Raw genomic sequence first — 15,669 nt, 5'->3', positions numbered from 1 at the left:
GAGTTAACGACAAGGTCTTTCGCTTTGATTTAAACGCCAAAAAATAGTACCGAAATAGTACTCACCCCCTGCAAAATACCGAAATTAGTACTTCAACGGTTCCAAAGTTATAAAGGCAGTTCTTTGATCCCGCTGGCTTCCCCAGATAATAGGTATTTTCAAAACGTCAAATTTCGCTCACCGTCAAGCTAGCAAGTGCAATAAAACATGGCTATAAATCCAGAACCGTGATGGTACTATTTTTTTTACAACAGGTACTATTTTTTTCAATAAGAGTACTAATTTTTGGTATGGTCAATTTATTTTTTCGTGCCCATTTTTTTTTTGAGGCCGCTAGCTTGATGCACACCCTTCGCACACATTTCTCGCTTGTTTTGTATGTAGAAGGACCTCGCTTCACTAAACCCTTATCCACCAGAGCTGAGCCGAGCGAGGCTAGGAAAATGAAGTGATTCTATCGGTGGATTTTTTCCGCGCACACCGCTTAGCTACCTCGCACAGCTCTGGTGGAAAAGCAGCCTAAGGGACACAGGATAAGGAAATAAAACTAACGAATCATCTTACAAAATCTATATTTCAAATAGATTTATTTACAGTCGATTAAACCTAGATCACCTTTAACAATATTAAAACAATAAACCTTTGACTATTCACGACAGAATATGGATTTAGTGTACATTATAAGATTATTCTTTTTGAGTTCAGCTAGAAAATGTATATTAGTCAGACGCAGACAATTTAAGTTTCTCAGTTTCAAAACTATCTCGTGTCCCTTTCTTGCATTCATTGTAAACTTAAGCCCATGGTATAATTAGACCAGCCGGGTATGCATGAAAACCGCGTCGCGCGCGGCGAGAATTATATCGTGGCGTTCGACCAATAGCCGTTTGACGTCCATCTACGTAGATAGCAATCGTATCGTTTATTGGTCCAAGCGCTTGATATAATTCGCGCCGCGCGCAACGCGGTTGTCATGCAGACCCGGCTGGTATGCTCAATCCTACGACAAGTTGCCATTACTAGCCCTTTGATGACGTGAGTGTTACCATTAAATTGGTATCTCCAACATTCCAAGGACTTAAATTTTATTATTGAAAATAAAGCGAATTACTGACTAATGTATTTAATTACTATTATTTGTCACATATACAAAAATCGTTAAAACTGTACGTAAATCTTTTACTAAAAGTACCTGGCAAAGTAAATTAAAAACATTGGATGTGGGATTATTTTTTTACGAAATGGAAACGTAGGGTAGGATGACGTCAGCTGGGCTACCCTTGAATTGACAGCTGTCAGTTTTGAGCATACCATAGGTTTTCTTATACCATAACCAAAACCGTAGTCGCCACATTTTTTTACACATTAGAGTTGTAAATATATACCTTATAAAACGTAGTATAATTATAGTGACATCTCTCGTCTCTTTCGCACTTGGAAGATGTTCTATATCTCTGTCCTGCTTTCATTGTATTCATGCTTCATAATTCTTCTACTTCTTGTAAATGACTTCTTTTTTATTTCAGGTGTGAGTGACATTACTTCTAAGTAATGTTAATTTGTTTTTTGGCGAATAAATATATTTATATCAACATTTATATAAACATTCATCAGTTGACAGGCTGCGGCCTCCGCAGGTACAACACGAGGCCTAGGGCTCCGAGCAGCGCCGTGATGAGGTAAAGGTCCCAGTTGGACAGCAGGGCGGAGTCCCCGGACAGGAAGATCACCGCCAACGGGCTCTGGAACAAGGACTGTTATTGTTTATACTTTAGGATGGGTTTTTGACAAATATTCTTTTGAATAAGCAACCTATTCAAATGAGAATAATATCATTTATATATATATATATAAATTTTGTAAATATATCTCCTTTATATTTATTTTTTTCTCCTTTATTTTTCATTTATATTGTTTTTGGGGAACGGTAGTTTGGATAGCTCATTAGTTCCATTAAAATCCGTCAACTTCCGTAGTGCGGATTTATACTTGTAAATTAACTTCATGCTTAGAGTTTGTTTTGTAATAGCACTGAAATTTTTTTTTTTAAATCAACATGTTTTTTTATATCTATAATTAATGGTATAATTCTTGCAGACACCTCCTAATTATATTTTAGAAAAGGAAAGGTACGGATGATTGACAACTGTTAATTTTAAATGAATGGGTGCATAAATGAATGACGCGGAGGAATAAAACAGGCATTCTCGCTGATATGCAACCCGTTTAACGTGTGTTGCCAACTTAATTCTATCGGTTTATTGGCCAATATAAAAGTTTAGGATGTTTTTTTAAATATCTGCCTAAAATTCATGTGTTCCATAAATGTTACGCCTGTAGATTTCCCGTCCCTTTCCTTTTCGGCGGATAAGAAAATGACAGGCGTAACTTTAAATAAACTTAGACGGTGTATACTGGAATCAACACCAATATATTCTTTTTTTATAACTATAAATTAAATAACATATTTTTTTTAGGTTAACGTCGTGTCTTATGGGGAAGTCAAGGAATTGGCCTTTGATAGACTGGAAAATGACACTGACAAGAGCGTGGCTCTTAAATTTATGATGACTTTTCATATTTTTTTGGAAGTATTATTATTAGCCTGTGTGATCCCACTGCTGGGCACAGACCCCCCCCTCGTGCCATCGTCTCGGGTGTCCTATCGTTGCGTAGTAGTGAGCGGGTACAGACGTGCATGAGCTGCTTGAGCGCAGCGTGCGCGTTGAGGCGTGCCAGCGCCAGCGCGGCGGGCAGCCTGGCGTCGGGCGCCGTGTCGGCCGCCAGGTCGTAGCAGCGCTTGGCCAGGTGCACGTCGCGGGCCAGCCCCAGGCCGCGCTCGTGCATGTAGCCCAGGTTGAACGTCGCCTGCGCGTTGTGCAGCTGCTCCGACGCTATCCTGCTCCGCAACGATACAAAAATAACAAAAAATAATTCATCATCAGCCCATTAACGTCCCACTGCTGGGGCACGGGCCTTCCCTATGGATGGATAGGGAGATCGGGCCTTAAACCACCACGCAGGCCCAGTGCGGATTGATGGTTATTAACGACTGCTAATGTAGCCGGGACCAACGGCTTAACGTGCCTTCCGAAACACGGAGGAGCTCGAGCTGACTTTTTTTTTGTGGTCAAAAGAAAATTCAAAAAGTCTTAATTATAACACATGATTATTTAAACACATAAATGAGATTGGAGTGGTGGTGGATTGGTGTTGTCATTAGTCATCCCGTGATCATGGCACTTGCAACAGTGTCGAAATATCAGAAGTCTCATATCCTTATTTTAAACGCAGTAAGAACCTGTTATTATGTGTTTTATTTATGATAATAACCGCGTAAACTTAAAACAATGTATAAAAAATCTAAATATTTAAAACTAGATATAGATATAAAAATCTAGATATTTATATCTAAATATCTTATTCAGTCCGTAACATAGTTACACTTTGAATCGTCACATAACGAACGTCTCATCCGCCTAAAACTACTGCAGCTGTGAGAACCTGTATCGCTCAAAAGAAGCTGCAAGGAAAACCCGAGAAAACCCCACTTTTCATACTTACAAACACTTTATTAAAACAAAAAAAATATATAATTTCTACAATACAGGATCATCACAGTACTAAGGCAGGCAAATAGTCCGACTTTCAAACCCGCGAAGGGAAAACCAGCCCAACACAGAAATGTGGGTTTCCTCAAAATGTTTTCCTTCACCGCTGAGCACATGATAATCATTTATAATCCAAACATGAATTCGAAAAACGAATTTAGGCCCATGTTGGATTCGAACAAGCGACCTTACAGGGAGATTCAAGCGTTCTTCCAAATGGGCCACCTTGGCTGTGTACTGTTGGATTTGTATAACCGTCGTAATCCAGAGCGAGAGTCACCTGTAGTGGTGCGCCGCGGCCTCGAGGTCGGGGTGCGTGCCCAGCCCGTAGTAGTGGTAGTCCCCCAGCTTGACCCGGGCGGCGCCGCAGCCCTGCGCCGCGGCGCGGGCCCACAGCTGCAGCGCCCGCCGGTAGCGCTCCGCCTCCCCGAACAGCCGCACCTCGCCTGTCGTCACCATTTATTTTACTTATGTATTTCACGAACAAACCAGGTATCGACTTTTAAAAAAATCACATCTAAATGCGATTTTTGACAACAAAACCTCGCGATAGACAAGCTAGTCTCGATCTAATGTCAAGCTAGTATGAATTGTGATCTCAATTTTTACCCGATTTTTTTTTATTCCTGGAACTACAACAAACAACAACAACTTGCCGTGCATTTCGAAATTGTACACGCAAAAAAAATACATAAACTCATACATAAACTCACGCCCGTAATCCCAAATGGGGTGGGCAGAGCCACAAGTAATCAAAGACAACTTGCAGCCACTGTTGATACGAAGTCCTAAGATGGATATGATGAACCTTATGGTGATAAGGGATCAGCCAAAAAAAATGATTTTCTTTTTTTTTAATATCATGTAAAAATGTACTGTACAGTTCTTACATGTACTTACTGTACATTTCAGTTCAGTCACAAAGGTTCAGTAATAACCCTGACACCAGGGTTGATAATCCACCTCACAACCCACACGATAGAAGAAGAAGAATACCCCGAAACAACCTTTGGCGGCAGATTTCTGACGTAACATATTTTAGGTTTACGATCCTAATGGATCGATACCGATAAGCGTTGAATGAGCGGAAATCGTTGACCACGCCGGCGGGGTCAGTATCGGGTCGTCAGGATCGTATATTACGTCCTTCGGGCGCCGATACTTTTCAGTACCGTCCCTAAGCGGGATGTTTTCGGAAACAGTGACTATCAGCGAATTTTCGCGGCAGTATACCCAAGAAGTAAAGATGATTAACTAAGAAGAAAAGATGAGCCATTCCATACCATTGTCGAGCAGGAAGGCGGCGTTGCTCTGGGCGACCTCGTACCCCCTCTCGGCCAGCGCCAGGTACTGCAGCAGGGCGGAGTCCGAGTCCCTCGCGCGCCACGCCGCGTGAGACAGCATCAGCCGAGATGACCACTCGCCACGCTCGCACACGTTCTTGAACAGCTGGGGAGAGAAGGACCAGCATGAGCACACCCCGGACATTCCATTCAAGGATCTCAAACCGCCGTGATGGGCTGGAGTTGGGTCTGGCTGGAGTCGCTCACCAGGCCTCCCTCAATAGGGACTCACCAGGTGGACTGACTCGCCGGAGGGGCCCGTGGCCCACCCCCGCGCCCCGCGTCTCTACCGACTAGAGCGCTCACTCCAGAGGGGCCATGCCCCGAAGGTGTGAAGACAACCACGACTAAACCGCCGTGAGCCGCATATTAACTCAGAATCATGGCCTGAATCATCCCTCAAAGTTTTCGTTACGATGTCACTAACACCCTGTATCTTTGACGCAGTCAAATACACAATTATTTGGTTTTATTAATTTCCAAGGCTTTCTGAAAATCAGCGCCGTAGTCTAGGCTATGGCATTATGCTGAGGTGGAACCGTTTTGGCATACATTCATAATTGTATTCAACATTAACAGTCGTACGACGCCGACTGCTGGGCATAGGCCTCCGCAAGGATCTCCACGACGATCGGTCCTGCGCTGCCCGCATCCAGCGTCTTCCCGCGACCTTCACCAGATCGTCGGTCCACCTTGTAGCGGGCCCACTGAGCGTCGTCCGACATGTGGTCGCCATTCAAGAACCTTTTCGCCCACAGTCATAATTGTATTATGTACTTTTAATCTGTGAAAACATTAGTATGTCGAATAAATATTTTTTCTTTCTTTCTTTCTTCACTTTGTGTTTGTTTTGTATAGACAAGTAGTGGGTAGTCTCACCTCAACGGCAGTAGTACAAGAGCGCAGTACACCCAGCCCTTGCGCGTGCATCTGCGCGAGGTGGTACAACGCGAGCACGTGCCCCGTCTGCGAGGCCAGCGAGAAGTACTTGTTGGCCTGCTTGAAGTCGCGCCGCACACCGATACCACCTGCAAGGACCGACGTTTTGAATAAATATGGTAATTATCACAGCATCACGCCTGTATCCCCGAAAGGGTAGGCAGTGCTGTATAGTATACAGGGCGTTAGTGACATGGTAACGAAAATTTTAAGGGATGATAAATATCAAGTGGAACTTTCCATCGAATAAGTATGGAACTTCTTCTTCTATCGTGTGGGTTGTAAGGTGAATTACCAACCTCAACAACCCTGGTGTCAGGGTCATTATTGAGCCGCCAAGGGCCCCTGACATGGCTCATGTAACGACTACTTACTTACATCAGTAAGTATGGAACTGAAAATAATTTAAAAAAAACCACAATTTCCATGAATTTTGCGACGGAAATTTCCTCTTGATATTAACTCAGAATGATGGTCTGAATCATCCCCCAAAGTTTTCGTTACGATGTCACTAACACCCTGTATGTCTGTTTGCACTCACCGAAGTACATGAACCCGAGATGCAGCTGCCCCTCCACCCAGCCCTGGTTGGCGGCCATCGTGAAGTATTTGAACGCTGCGTTACTGTCCTTCGGCACCCCGCGACCCTGAAAACGACAGTTATAATGAGGATCTTTCCAATCGGCGTTCCCCAAAGACACGATAGATGGCGTTGTTAAGTTTTCTCTTCGTTGAAACTTCTAATTTCATGGATAACAGACATGCATCTTTTATTTTTGTTTTGGGTATAAATGATGACCCTTTTTATTACACCCAGGCACAACACATCTTCCACCCATTGTTATTCTGATGAAAATAAAGAGAAGCAATATAATATGTAGCAACATCATTCTATACATAATGTGATTCAAATATCAAGCAACAAATATTCAAATTCAAATAATTTATTTCAGAAAATATAAATTCCTATAGTTGTTAGTAATATGAATTATTCTAAGTTAGTATCATTAAATTATGCGAATAGTAAAAATTACAAAATGACACAAATAAATTAACATAAATATGCTTCTGCCGTTACATTACTCCAATTTATGTAGGTGATGGTTCGACTTTCCGTGGTTGGCCCTACACCGGTTCAGCCTGGCCCAGATTTATATATTTGCTCTGCGTTAGTACGTAGCTCGTAGATAACAAAAAAGAATGGAGAGAAATGTTGGAGGCCTTTGCCCGAAGGCACACAGATAGGTTATTGTAGATTAACCTTTGATCTGTGTGTGATAAGGATCCTGACTACCCCTCTCGTATGTGTGTGATAAGGATCCTGGGCCATAGGACTGGTACTTATTTTTACGTAATTATCCACTCTAATTCTATCGCAAAAGGTTTAAGGAAAAACTTTAAAATGTAACTTCTTTATCTGAAATAAGGCTATAAATAAATAAATAAACCGACAGAGGGATTGTGTCCTCTATCATGATGGACTAATGTTATGGGCGATAGGTTGATCCCTTATCACCATAAGGTTTATCATATCCAGCTTACGACATCGTATCAACAGTGGCTGCAAGTTGTATTTGATTACTTGTGGCTCTGCCCAATCCATTAGGGATTACGGGCGTGAGTTTATGTATGTGTATGTATGTATGACATATGCCAACACCTGGGTAGAACACCCACCTGTAAATACATGATGCCCAGTCCACTTTGTCCAACAGGGTTGTTCAACTCGGCCGCCTTCCTGAAGTACCTCAGAGCGGTCTCGTTGTCAGCCTTAATGCCGTCGCCGCCCTCTAGATAAATCTGAAAATAGTTCAAATTACAAAACTTGGCATAACGTAAAATCCGACAAAGGATTGTGTCCTTACTAACATGATGGACATTTTTATGGGCTGATCCCTTATCACTGTGAGGTCCATCATATCCATCTTAGGACTTCGTATTAGTACATACATACATAAACTCACGCCCGTCATCCCTAATAGGGAGGGCAGAGTCACAAGTAATCAGAGACAACTTGCAGCCACTCTTGATACGATGTCGTAAGCTGGATATGATGAACCTTATGGTGAAAAGGGATCAGCCTATCGCCCATAACATTAGTCCATCATGTTAGAGGACACAATCCCTCTGTCGGTTTTTACGACATGCCCGGGAAGAGAAGCAGCTGAACGTGTTCTATGTTTTTTTTTATTTGCTCCCGGAACAGCATAGAAGAAACTTCGTATTAGTGTTCCCAAATAATCGATTTACCCCTCATCACGAATATAAGAGCGCACATATTACGATATTGACATGGCTCATGCAACGACTACTAGTAGAAGTAGTAGCCGGAACCAACGGCTAAATGTTCCTTCCGAGGCACGGAACCATCTTATTTTTCAGAAGATCAGGTGATGTCAGCCTGGAACAAGTCCTGATCAAACCAGCCGGATCTGCATGAATTTTATCAAGCGCTTGGACCAATAAACTATACGAATGCTATCTGCGTAGATGGACGTCAAACGGCTATTGGTCGAAGCGCTCGATATAATTCGCGCCGCGCGCGGTGGGGTTGTCATGCAGACCCGGCTGGGATATATAAAGTGTTTCTTTGTTAGACTCGTCCCCAGGAGCTCATGAGCCCAAGACCATTTCCTGGTACCCGAAGAGAAGTGAAGGACTGTGGATAGTCTCACCTTGCCAAGGAAGGCGTATGCCACAGCGTTGCCAGTCTTGGCGGCTTGTTGGAAGTAGTGCAGCGCTTTGTTAATGTCGAGGGTCACCCCGCGCCCGCCCTGGAAGTGGAGCTGGCCTAGTCCCACCTGGAAATAGGGCTTCTATAGCTTTCCGCATAATTTCATTTCCCATAAAGTTCACTTGCCAAAATTATAAGTACGCATAATTTCGTCAGGTATATTTTCATTATCCATTTACCACAAGATCGCCAATCAAATTTTTTTAACAGGCATTTTATTCATTATGAAAATCATTGGTTTGTTGATGATGGCGGTAAGTTAGTCAAGAAATGAAACAGTCGACAAACATTTATATAACATTAAACATTAAACGCTGGTCGATAATCAATACATTTTGGGAAACGTTATTTGGGTAATGAAAATTTGCGTATTCGCTCGCATTCACGCACGCATTTAAAAATTATAATGCTAAGTTCGGTAGACACCATCTAATTTTATTTTAAGTTTTACCTGCCTTTTCTATTCCGCCGAAAAGGAAAGGGGTGGATAATCGACAGGCATAAAATTTGTGGAACTAACGTCAATTTTAGGTCTCCCTCCTTCTAAAAATCTTACACCGACCAATAATCGTACAGAATTACGTTGACCCACGTCAAACGGGTTGCATACCAGCGAGATACCTATTTGATTTACCCGGGTTATTAATACATTCACTCATTCATTTTAAAATTAAGAGCTCTCAATCATCCATCTCTTTCCTTTTCGGCGGACAAGAAAATGACAGGTATAACAAATAAAATTAGATGGTGTCTGCAGGTAACTAATTAAAACTAATTTTTCTTTTTTATTTATTTTTTTAAGTTATTTTACTTGTTTTTTTTTTGTAAGCTTATTTTAAGTTAGTTTTATGAGTGTGTGTGTTTACCTGCGCCTGCACGTCTCCCTTCTCAGCCAGCAGCTGGTAGTACTCTATGAGGTCGGTGTCGAGCGCGCCGCCGCCGCCGCTCTCGGCCTCCTCCACGAGGCGCGTGCGCATGATGGCCGGCCCGCCGCTCAACGTCACGCGGCTTGCCACTTTATGAGAGGGAATATTATTTTTACGTACGAAGCTTAATCTATAATATGTATTGCCATTTGAATTGCCATCTCGTCAATCCTACTAAGGAATTGCAACGATTTTGAACTTGTAGAAAGTCAATTTTGCAAGTGACCTTTGACAAGTTTATATTCAACTAGTTGTCTATCTTTAAAAATGGCGAAGTTTCATACAAAGTTTCGACCCCTTTTGGGTTAAATTTCGCAAAATCCCGTCTTAGTAAGCAGTCTACATCCTAAAAGGCACCTCCTTGTAAAATTTGAGACTCGTAGCACAAACTTGTAGTTTCTGAGATTTCGCTTCATGTATACATACATACATAAACAGCCTATATACGTCTCACTGCTGGGCACAGGCCTCTCCTCGATCAACCGGAGGGGGCATGGAGCATACTCCACCACGCTGCTTCAATGCGGGTTTTTGGAGGTGTTTTTACTGCTAATAGCCGGGACCAACGGCTTAACAAGCCCTCCGAAGCACGGAATCATCTTACTTTTTCGGACAATCAGGTGATTCAACCCTGAGAAGTCCTTACCAAACAAAGGACATTCTCACAAAGTGATTTCGACAATGTCCCCATCGGGAATCGAACCCGGACCTCCAGATCGTGAGGCTAACGCTCTAACCACTAGACCACGGAGGCTGTTATCGCTTCATGTATATAGATAATTGGGTCGTGTACTAGGTTCAAGATAAATTATGAAATTCTGATTACTAAATAAAGACACATCTAAAACTAACGAAAAACATTTTCTTTTTTCTATTAAACTTATTTATGAATTTTAATCAAGAAAAACGTAATAATAAGTCCGACATTTTGTCACGTTTTTCTATGACGTCACAGAGTGCTTTTTCATACAAATTCCATAGTAATTTCGTGTTTTGACGTTTAGTAAAAAGTAACTGATTTGACTAGTTGGAAACTAGCCTATTAGGACTCACCTTTAGCAGCGACCTTCATGTATATATCCATGGCCTTCGGGCAGGAGCTGGGCACGGTGACGCCGGCCCAGTATCGGTACGCGAGCGCCATCTGCGCGTAGTCGCTGTCGCCGAGAGCGCCCAGAGTGTAGTGAACTAAGGCTTTAGCTTGAGACACGGGGACTGCGATGCCTGTCGCGTATAGGAACCCCATACCCTGAGGATTAGGGGGAAATGTAACATAACATTTTATTTATTTATTTACATATCCAAACACATTGGTGCTAATTCCTGTAAATACCATCTAATTTTATTTTAAGTTATATCTGTCATTTTCTTATCCGCCGAAAAGGAAAGGGACGGGTAATCGACAAGCATAAAATTTATGGAACGCACGTCAATTTTAAGCACAAATCTAAACCAACCGTCTAAAAATTTTACATCCGTCAATAACACAGTTAAGTAGACAGCACGTCAAACGGATTGCATACCAGCGACGTACCTTTTGATTCGCCCGGGTTATTCATTCATTTACTCATTCTTCCTAAAATTAAGAGCTGTGAATTATCCGTCCCTTTCCTTTTCGACGGATATGAAAATGACGGATATAACTTAAAATAAAATTAGGCGGTGTCTGCAGGAATCGGGGCCATTATCATTAGGGGCCGTCCATTAATCATGCGAGGCTCGAGAGGAGCGGAGGGGTCCATGAAAAAATCACGAAATATCAAGCGGGGTGGGGGGGGGGGGTGGTGTAGTAATATATCACGAGTATTTATTTTTTCGTCAAACGCGGGAGGTGGGGGTTAAAAATGAGAAAAAAAAAACGGACGGCCCCTTACAAGCCAGGCCCAATTCGATAATGCTTAATACAATAGAATTACAATCATAGAAAGTTATAATATAACACACAACATGCATCAATTAAATAACAATAACTCTTTGTCCTGTTGTGCTTTTCTGTATATGTTGTCCTTATCTCTGTATTTTGTGTCCATTGTGCTCAATAAAGTATTTTATCTATCTATCTATCTTTTAAAACATAAGTCAACAGGTAACAACATAAGCTCATGACTACTTAGGGTAGTCAAAGACACATCCATCGCAAGATGAACTAAGTACCCACACTTCACCGAGCTTTTTGTTAGACCAATGTGATAGGTGAGACGTATCGCCGTCTATAAATTCGTGTTCGTATCAGTTCGTGCGTCACCCAACAGATTCCACATAATACCAGCGTCGTGGTCCACCACCACCTTATGATCATTTGGACAAACATCTGTCTTGCTTTTTTGTAATTGTTTTAGTGGAAATTTGATATGATGTTGTTGTCTTTTTTTTTTAATAAACTATTTCTATTCTATTCTATAGTCTTAGTGAAAACTGCACGTAAGATAAATTAATAACTCATTGGTTCAAGTCCAGTACCAGGGTTCGAAGTTCGAAGCTGGTGTAGCACAGGACCACAGCGGCCAACATATCGCATGTTTTACTACCAACATACCCTTTGTATTAATTGGAAAAAGAAAAAACCAATTGGAAGATTATTGACAGCATCACTCACCGCGTGCGCATCAGCGTTCCCCTGCTCAGCGAGCTCTTCAAAGATGGTCTTGGCTTTGTCCAGGTCGAGTTCTACGCCTTCACCAAACAAATAGGACCAGGCTAACTTGATCTTCGCGGGTATATAACCCTGGTCGGCAGCCTGTTTGACTTGTAAGATGGCTGCTCGGAGCTCCGGCGAGCGACGGTTGAGCTTCGCCATCGCTGCTTCGTATAGCTCTTTGGCTGTGAGGGAAGAGCTCTTGTTATAACTAACTATTGGTGGTGTTTTAAGTGTAATCTAAACTAGCTTATAAGGTCTCTTCTTCTTCTTTGCCCTAGCAGGGCGTCACATGTACGTATATTAACTACAACACCTTGTATAACTTGTGACTTGCAATAAGCTTCTATTCTATTCTTTCCATTTTGAATTTCATGGTGTGACCACTTGCCAGAGGGCCTGGCTGGACTATTCACAGGACCACGTAAAATGCAGTTATAAATAAATAACCAAAATGAAGGATGCATATTGTCACCTTAGAGTGAAAACTTGATGTGATCTTTTCACAAAAGCTTCGAATACAATACACTATATTTATTAATTGCCATAAAGTCCAAACCAGCAGAGTCACATGCAGACAGTTGTACAAAATATTACCTTCTTTTAGTTCAGGAGTGAGTTCAACTTCCTCCTCCTCCGGCAGGGGCGGCAAACTGTCCAGAATATCTTGAGGGTTCTCATGAGACTTCTGCTGAACAAATTAAAATTACATAAATACTATAGTTGATTCATGATATGACCTGTAAATTGGAGTTGTAGTATGTTAAAAGAAAAAAAGGCTGAAAGTGAGGCTGCAAAAGATAGCAAGGAGGGGAAATCTGTTAATCGAGGCCTACATCCCAACAGGGGATAAAAGGATTAGAAGAAGAGAAAATGAGAAAAAGTACTGAGCTACCAAATCAATTTTTTTTTAATGCACACACTACATATTTAAAAATATACACACAAAAGGCATGGTTCAGCACATCTTCACATTGGTGGAGCCTTTTATTATTTTTTTGACGTGACTTATTGTAGATTTGCCGCAGATGGCATTAACTACTTGGCCGGACAAATGGGGAGCGCTGAAGGCTCTCACCCGGTACAACGTTTAAGACAACAGGCCTGAGGGTGCCCAGTTGGGCGCGAACCTCGGCTCAGGGCGTCAGGTCCTAATTGACATTATGTACATTACATATGTATGAATGAAGTCTTTGATAAGAGCAGAGGAAGCAAAGACGGTGTGTCAGGATCATAATAAGTGGAATTCCATTGTCTCTGCCTACACCACTGGGAAATAGGCATGGTCTTATACGCAATAATGTATGCATTTGCATGTATTATGTTGGTACATTACTTGATTTTTTAATATAATATAATATACTTTATTGCACTTAACAACTAGTTACATCACAAACAAGAAATGGACGTTTACAAGGGTGGACTTATCTCTAAGAGAGATCTCTTGCAGCCAACCCAGTTTTTATTCTATTGTTTGTAATTTTAATAGTTGTTACCTAATTGTTCAAAAAAATTCTGAACTGTATTTATATTAAGTGCAAATGTTGTTCACATCTGTAATATGTATAAGCAGTAGATATAGTCATTAGATATTTAGATTTAAATGTAATGTGCTTGTATTAAGATTTCTGTTAGGTTAAAGAAAAAAACGGACTGTAGGGATGGCGCATTGTTACTGTGATCTGTTTCAGTTTATCAATTCGACGCACCCAAGAATAAAACCTATAATTACATAAATAACGTTGAGTCTACTAACACGGCGCCATCCACCTGGGAAATTTATTTCAATATTATATACTTAAATAGAAACTCTGTACCTATTGTTATATACCTACATTTACGTATAACTGTCAGCATGCATCTTAACGAGATCCTAAAAATGTAAACTGTATACATAAGCTGTGGATAATGTAGTTGGTTGCATGTTAAGATAAATTTTGTTTTAAGCTATTACAATTTGTAACATTATAATATGTAACTGTTTGTTATCCCAAATATATAAAAAAAAATAAAAAAAAAAGTATTGTTGATGTGCCTTTAAATAAAATAAAATTAAAATATGCATGAACATCATGTATAATAATAAATTAACCTTAACTTTTGTCAGCATGGCTATATTTTTGTGTCTTTCTCCAGGAGAGAGGCATCATAGACTGAAATACAAGTATTTATATACTTAGTCGGCTATGGTACCTACTCAATTGTATTCATGTCAAAAAACTGGTTGTACTTAAGATGTCCTAAAACACCTACAAAAATATAAATTTTATAATTATGACAACTAATGGTTCGTAATTTCACCACTGTTTGCAAATAATTCGCTGGGCTCAGTGACTGCACTTTTGCTCTTTGATTTTTTTTTTATTTTTTTTTTTGTACCTCAATATCGTTGTCACCGCTGCTCTTGTCACCTCCAAATGGATCGCTCTGTCTCAGCAGGCTTTTACGCAGCAGCTTGAGTGTGTACTCCATTTGTTCCAGGTGGTTTTCCGGGATCTCATCTGATTGTTTAAAAATAGCTATTTTTCAATTATATAAATCTGTACAGCGCAATATTAAGCATTTATTTGTTATGATGGCAAATTGTTTTTTATGTGACCTAACTTTATTTCCTATCGGAAAATCTATTTGCTTATCAATACAAATGTAATAGGACAGTTATACAAACTAAATCTATTAAGATCTAAATGTTGTTACTAAGCAAAAGTACTGGAAAGTTATATTTAAATGTAATTGAAATTAATGAATGTTACTTGTAACAAAGCTATAATTTCACATTGTAATTCAATTCGAATTTAGAGTTATATTATAAATATATATTTCTATTAGAATAATACATAACAATACAGAAGCCTTTGAAGTTACTAAATAGTTACCTCTATTAAGTTCCTCCTCTTTCATCACCCCCTTCGTTTTCTTAATAGCTTCGGCGTACTCCTGGAGTGTTAGGATCTCTTTTTTCACCGCGTCGGTTAATTCCTTCAGATACTCAGGGTCTACTCGTGTGTTGGTGTCGATAACTTCGCTCGCCTCGTCTTCATCTTCAGACCCCTTCTCGGCATCTTTGCGGGCGTCAGGCCCCAGCAGCTCCGCCGCCGACAACACCGCACACAACAACAACACCAAAATCCCCCACCGGTTCATCATAAAGTCATAAATCTGCACCAAAACTCAACACTTACGTGTCCCTTAGGTGTCAAAACAAAATCTAACTATTTCAAGAAAATAATTTAATGTTAACATTGGAAATGACTTTTAGAAGTTCTAAAATCCATTAGCAATAGTCCACGTAAGACGTTTAAGTTGCACGTTACATATTTCAATAAATATTTCTTTCCAAATATTATTCTCGAAAATTTCTCGCACCTTTTGACAGTCGATAACAACTGACATTATGGTATTTTCTATTCTTCCTGAACGAAAAGCAAAGAGCATTTTCTCATACAGCCTACTCTGATGTTTCATTTCATTCGGTCAGCTC

General features: G+C 40.7%; 1 protein-coding gene across 5 annotated transcripts; it reads right to left on the bottom strand.

The window, feature by feature from the left end:
• Window positions 1-555: 555 nt before the first annotated feature.
• On the bottom strand, window positions 556-15,573 carry LOC126375253 (protein sel-1 homolog 1). 5 transcript variants are annotated; one of them, XM_050022171.1, is made up of 14 exons: window positions 15,065-15,573; window positions 14,568-14,707; window positions 12,786-12,879; window positions 12,150-12,373; window positions 10,607-10,802; window positions 9,494-9,642; window positions 8,569-8,694; window positions 7,571-7,693; window positions 6,435-6,540; window positions 5,834-5,982; window positions 4,895-5,060; window positions 3,892-4,057; window positions 2,695-2,899; window positions 556-1,754 (listed from the first exon to the last, which is right to left on the bottom strand). In XM_050022171.1, the coding sequence occupies exons 1-14, from the start codon at window positions 15,333-15,335 to the stop codon at window positions 1,611-1,613; spliced, it is 2,259 nt and encodes a 752-aa protein (XP_049878128.1). In that variant the 5' UTR covers window positions 15,336-15,573; the 3' UTR covers window positions 556-1,610. The 5 variants fall into 5 exon arrangements, with proteins under 5 accessions (XP_049878128.1, XP_049878130.1, XP_049878129.1 ...); XM_050022173.1 differs by having other exon boundaries at window positions 556-1,742; XM_050022172.1 differs by having other exon boundaries at window positions 12,786-12,876.
• Window positions 15,574-15,669: the final 96 nt, after the last annotated feature.

Source organism: Pectinophora gossypiella, chromosome 18, assembly GCF_024362695.1.
Source record: "Pectinophora gossypiella chromosome 18, ilPecGoss1.1, whole genome shotgun sequence".
Lineage (NCBI taxonomy): Eukaryota > Metazoa > Arthropoda > Insecta > Lepidoptera > Gelechiidae > Pectinophora > Pectinophora gossypiella.
Note: the sequence above shows the minus strand (reverse complement) of the source record. Positions and strands in the feature narration are given on the sequence as shown.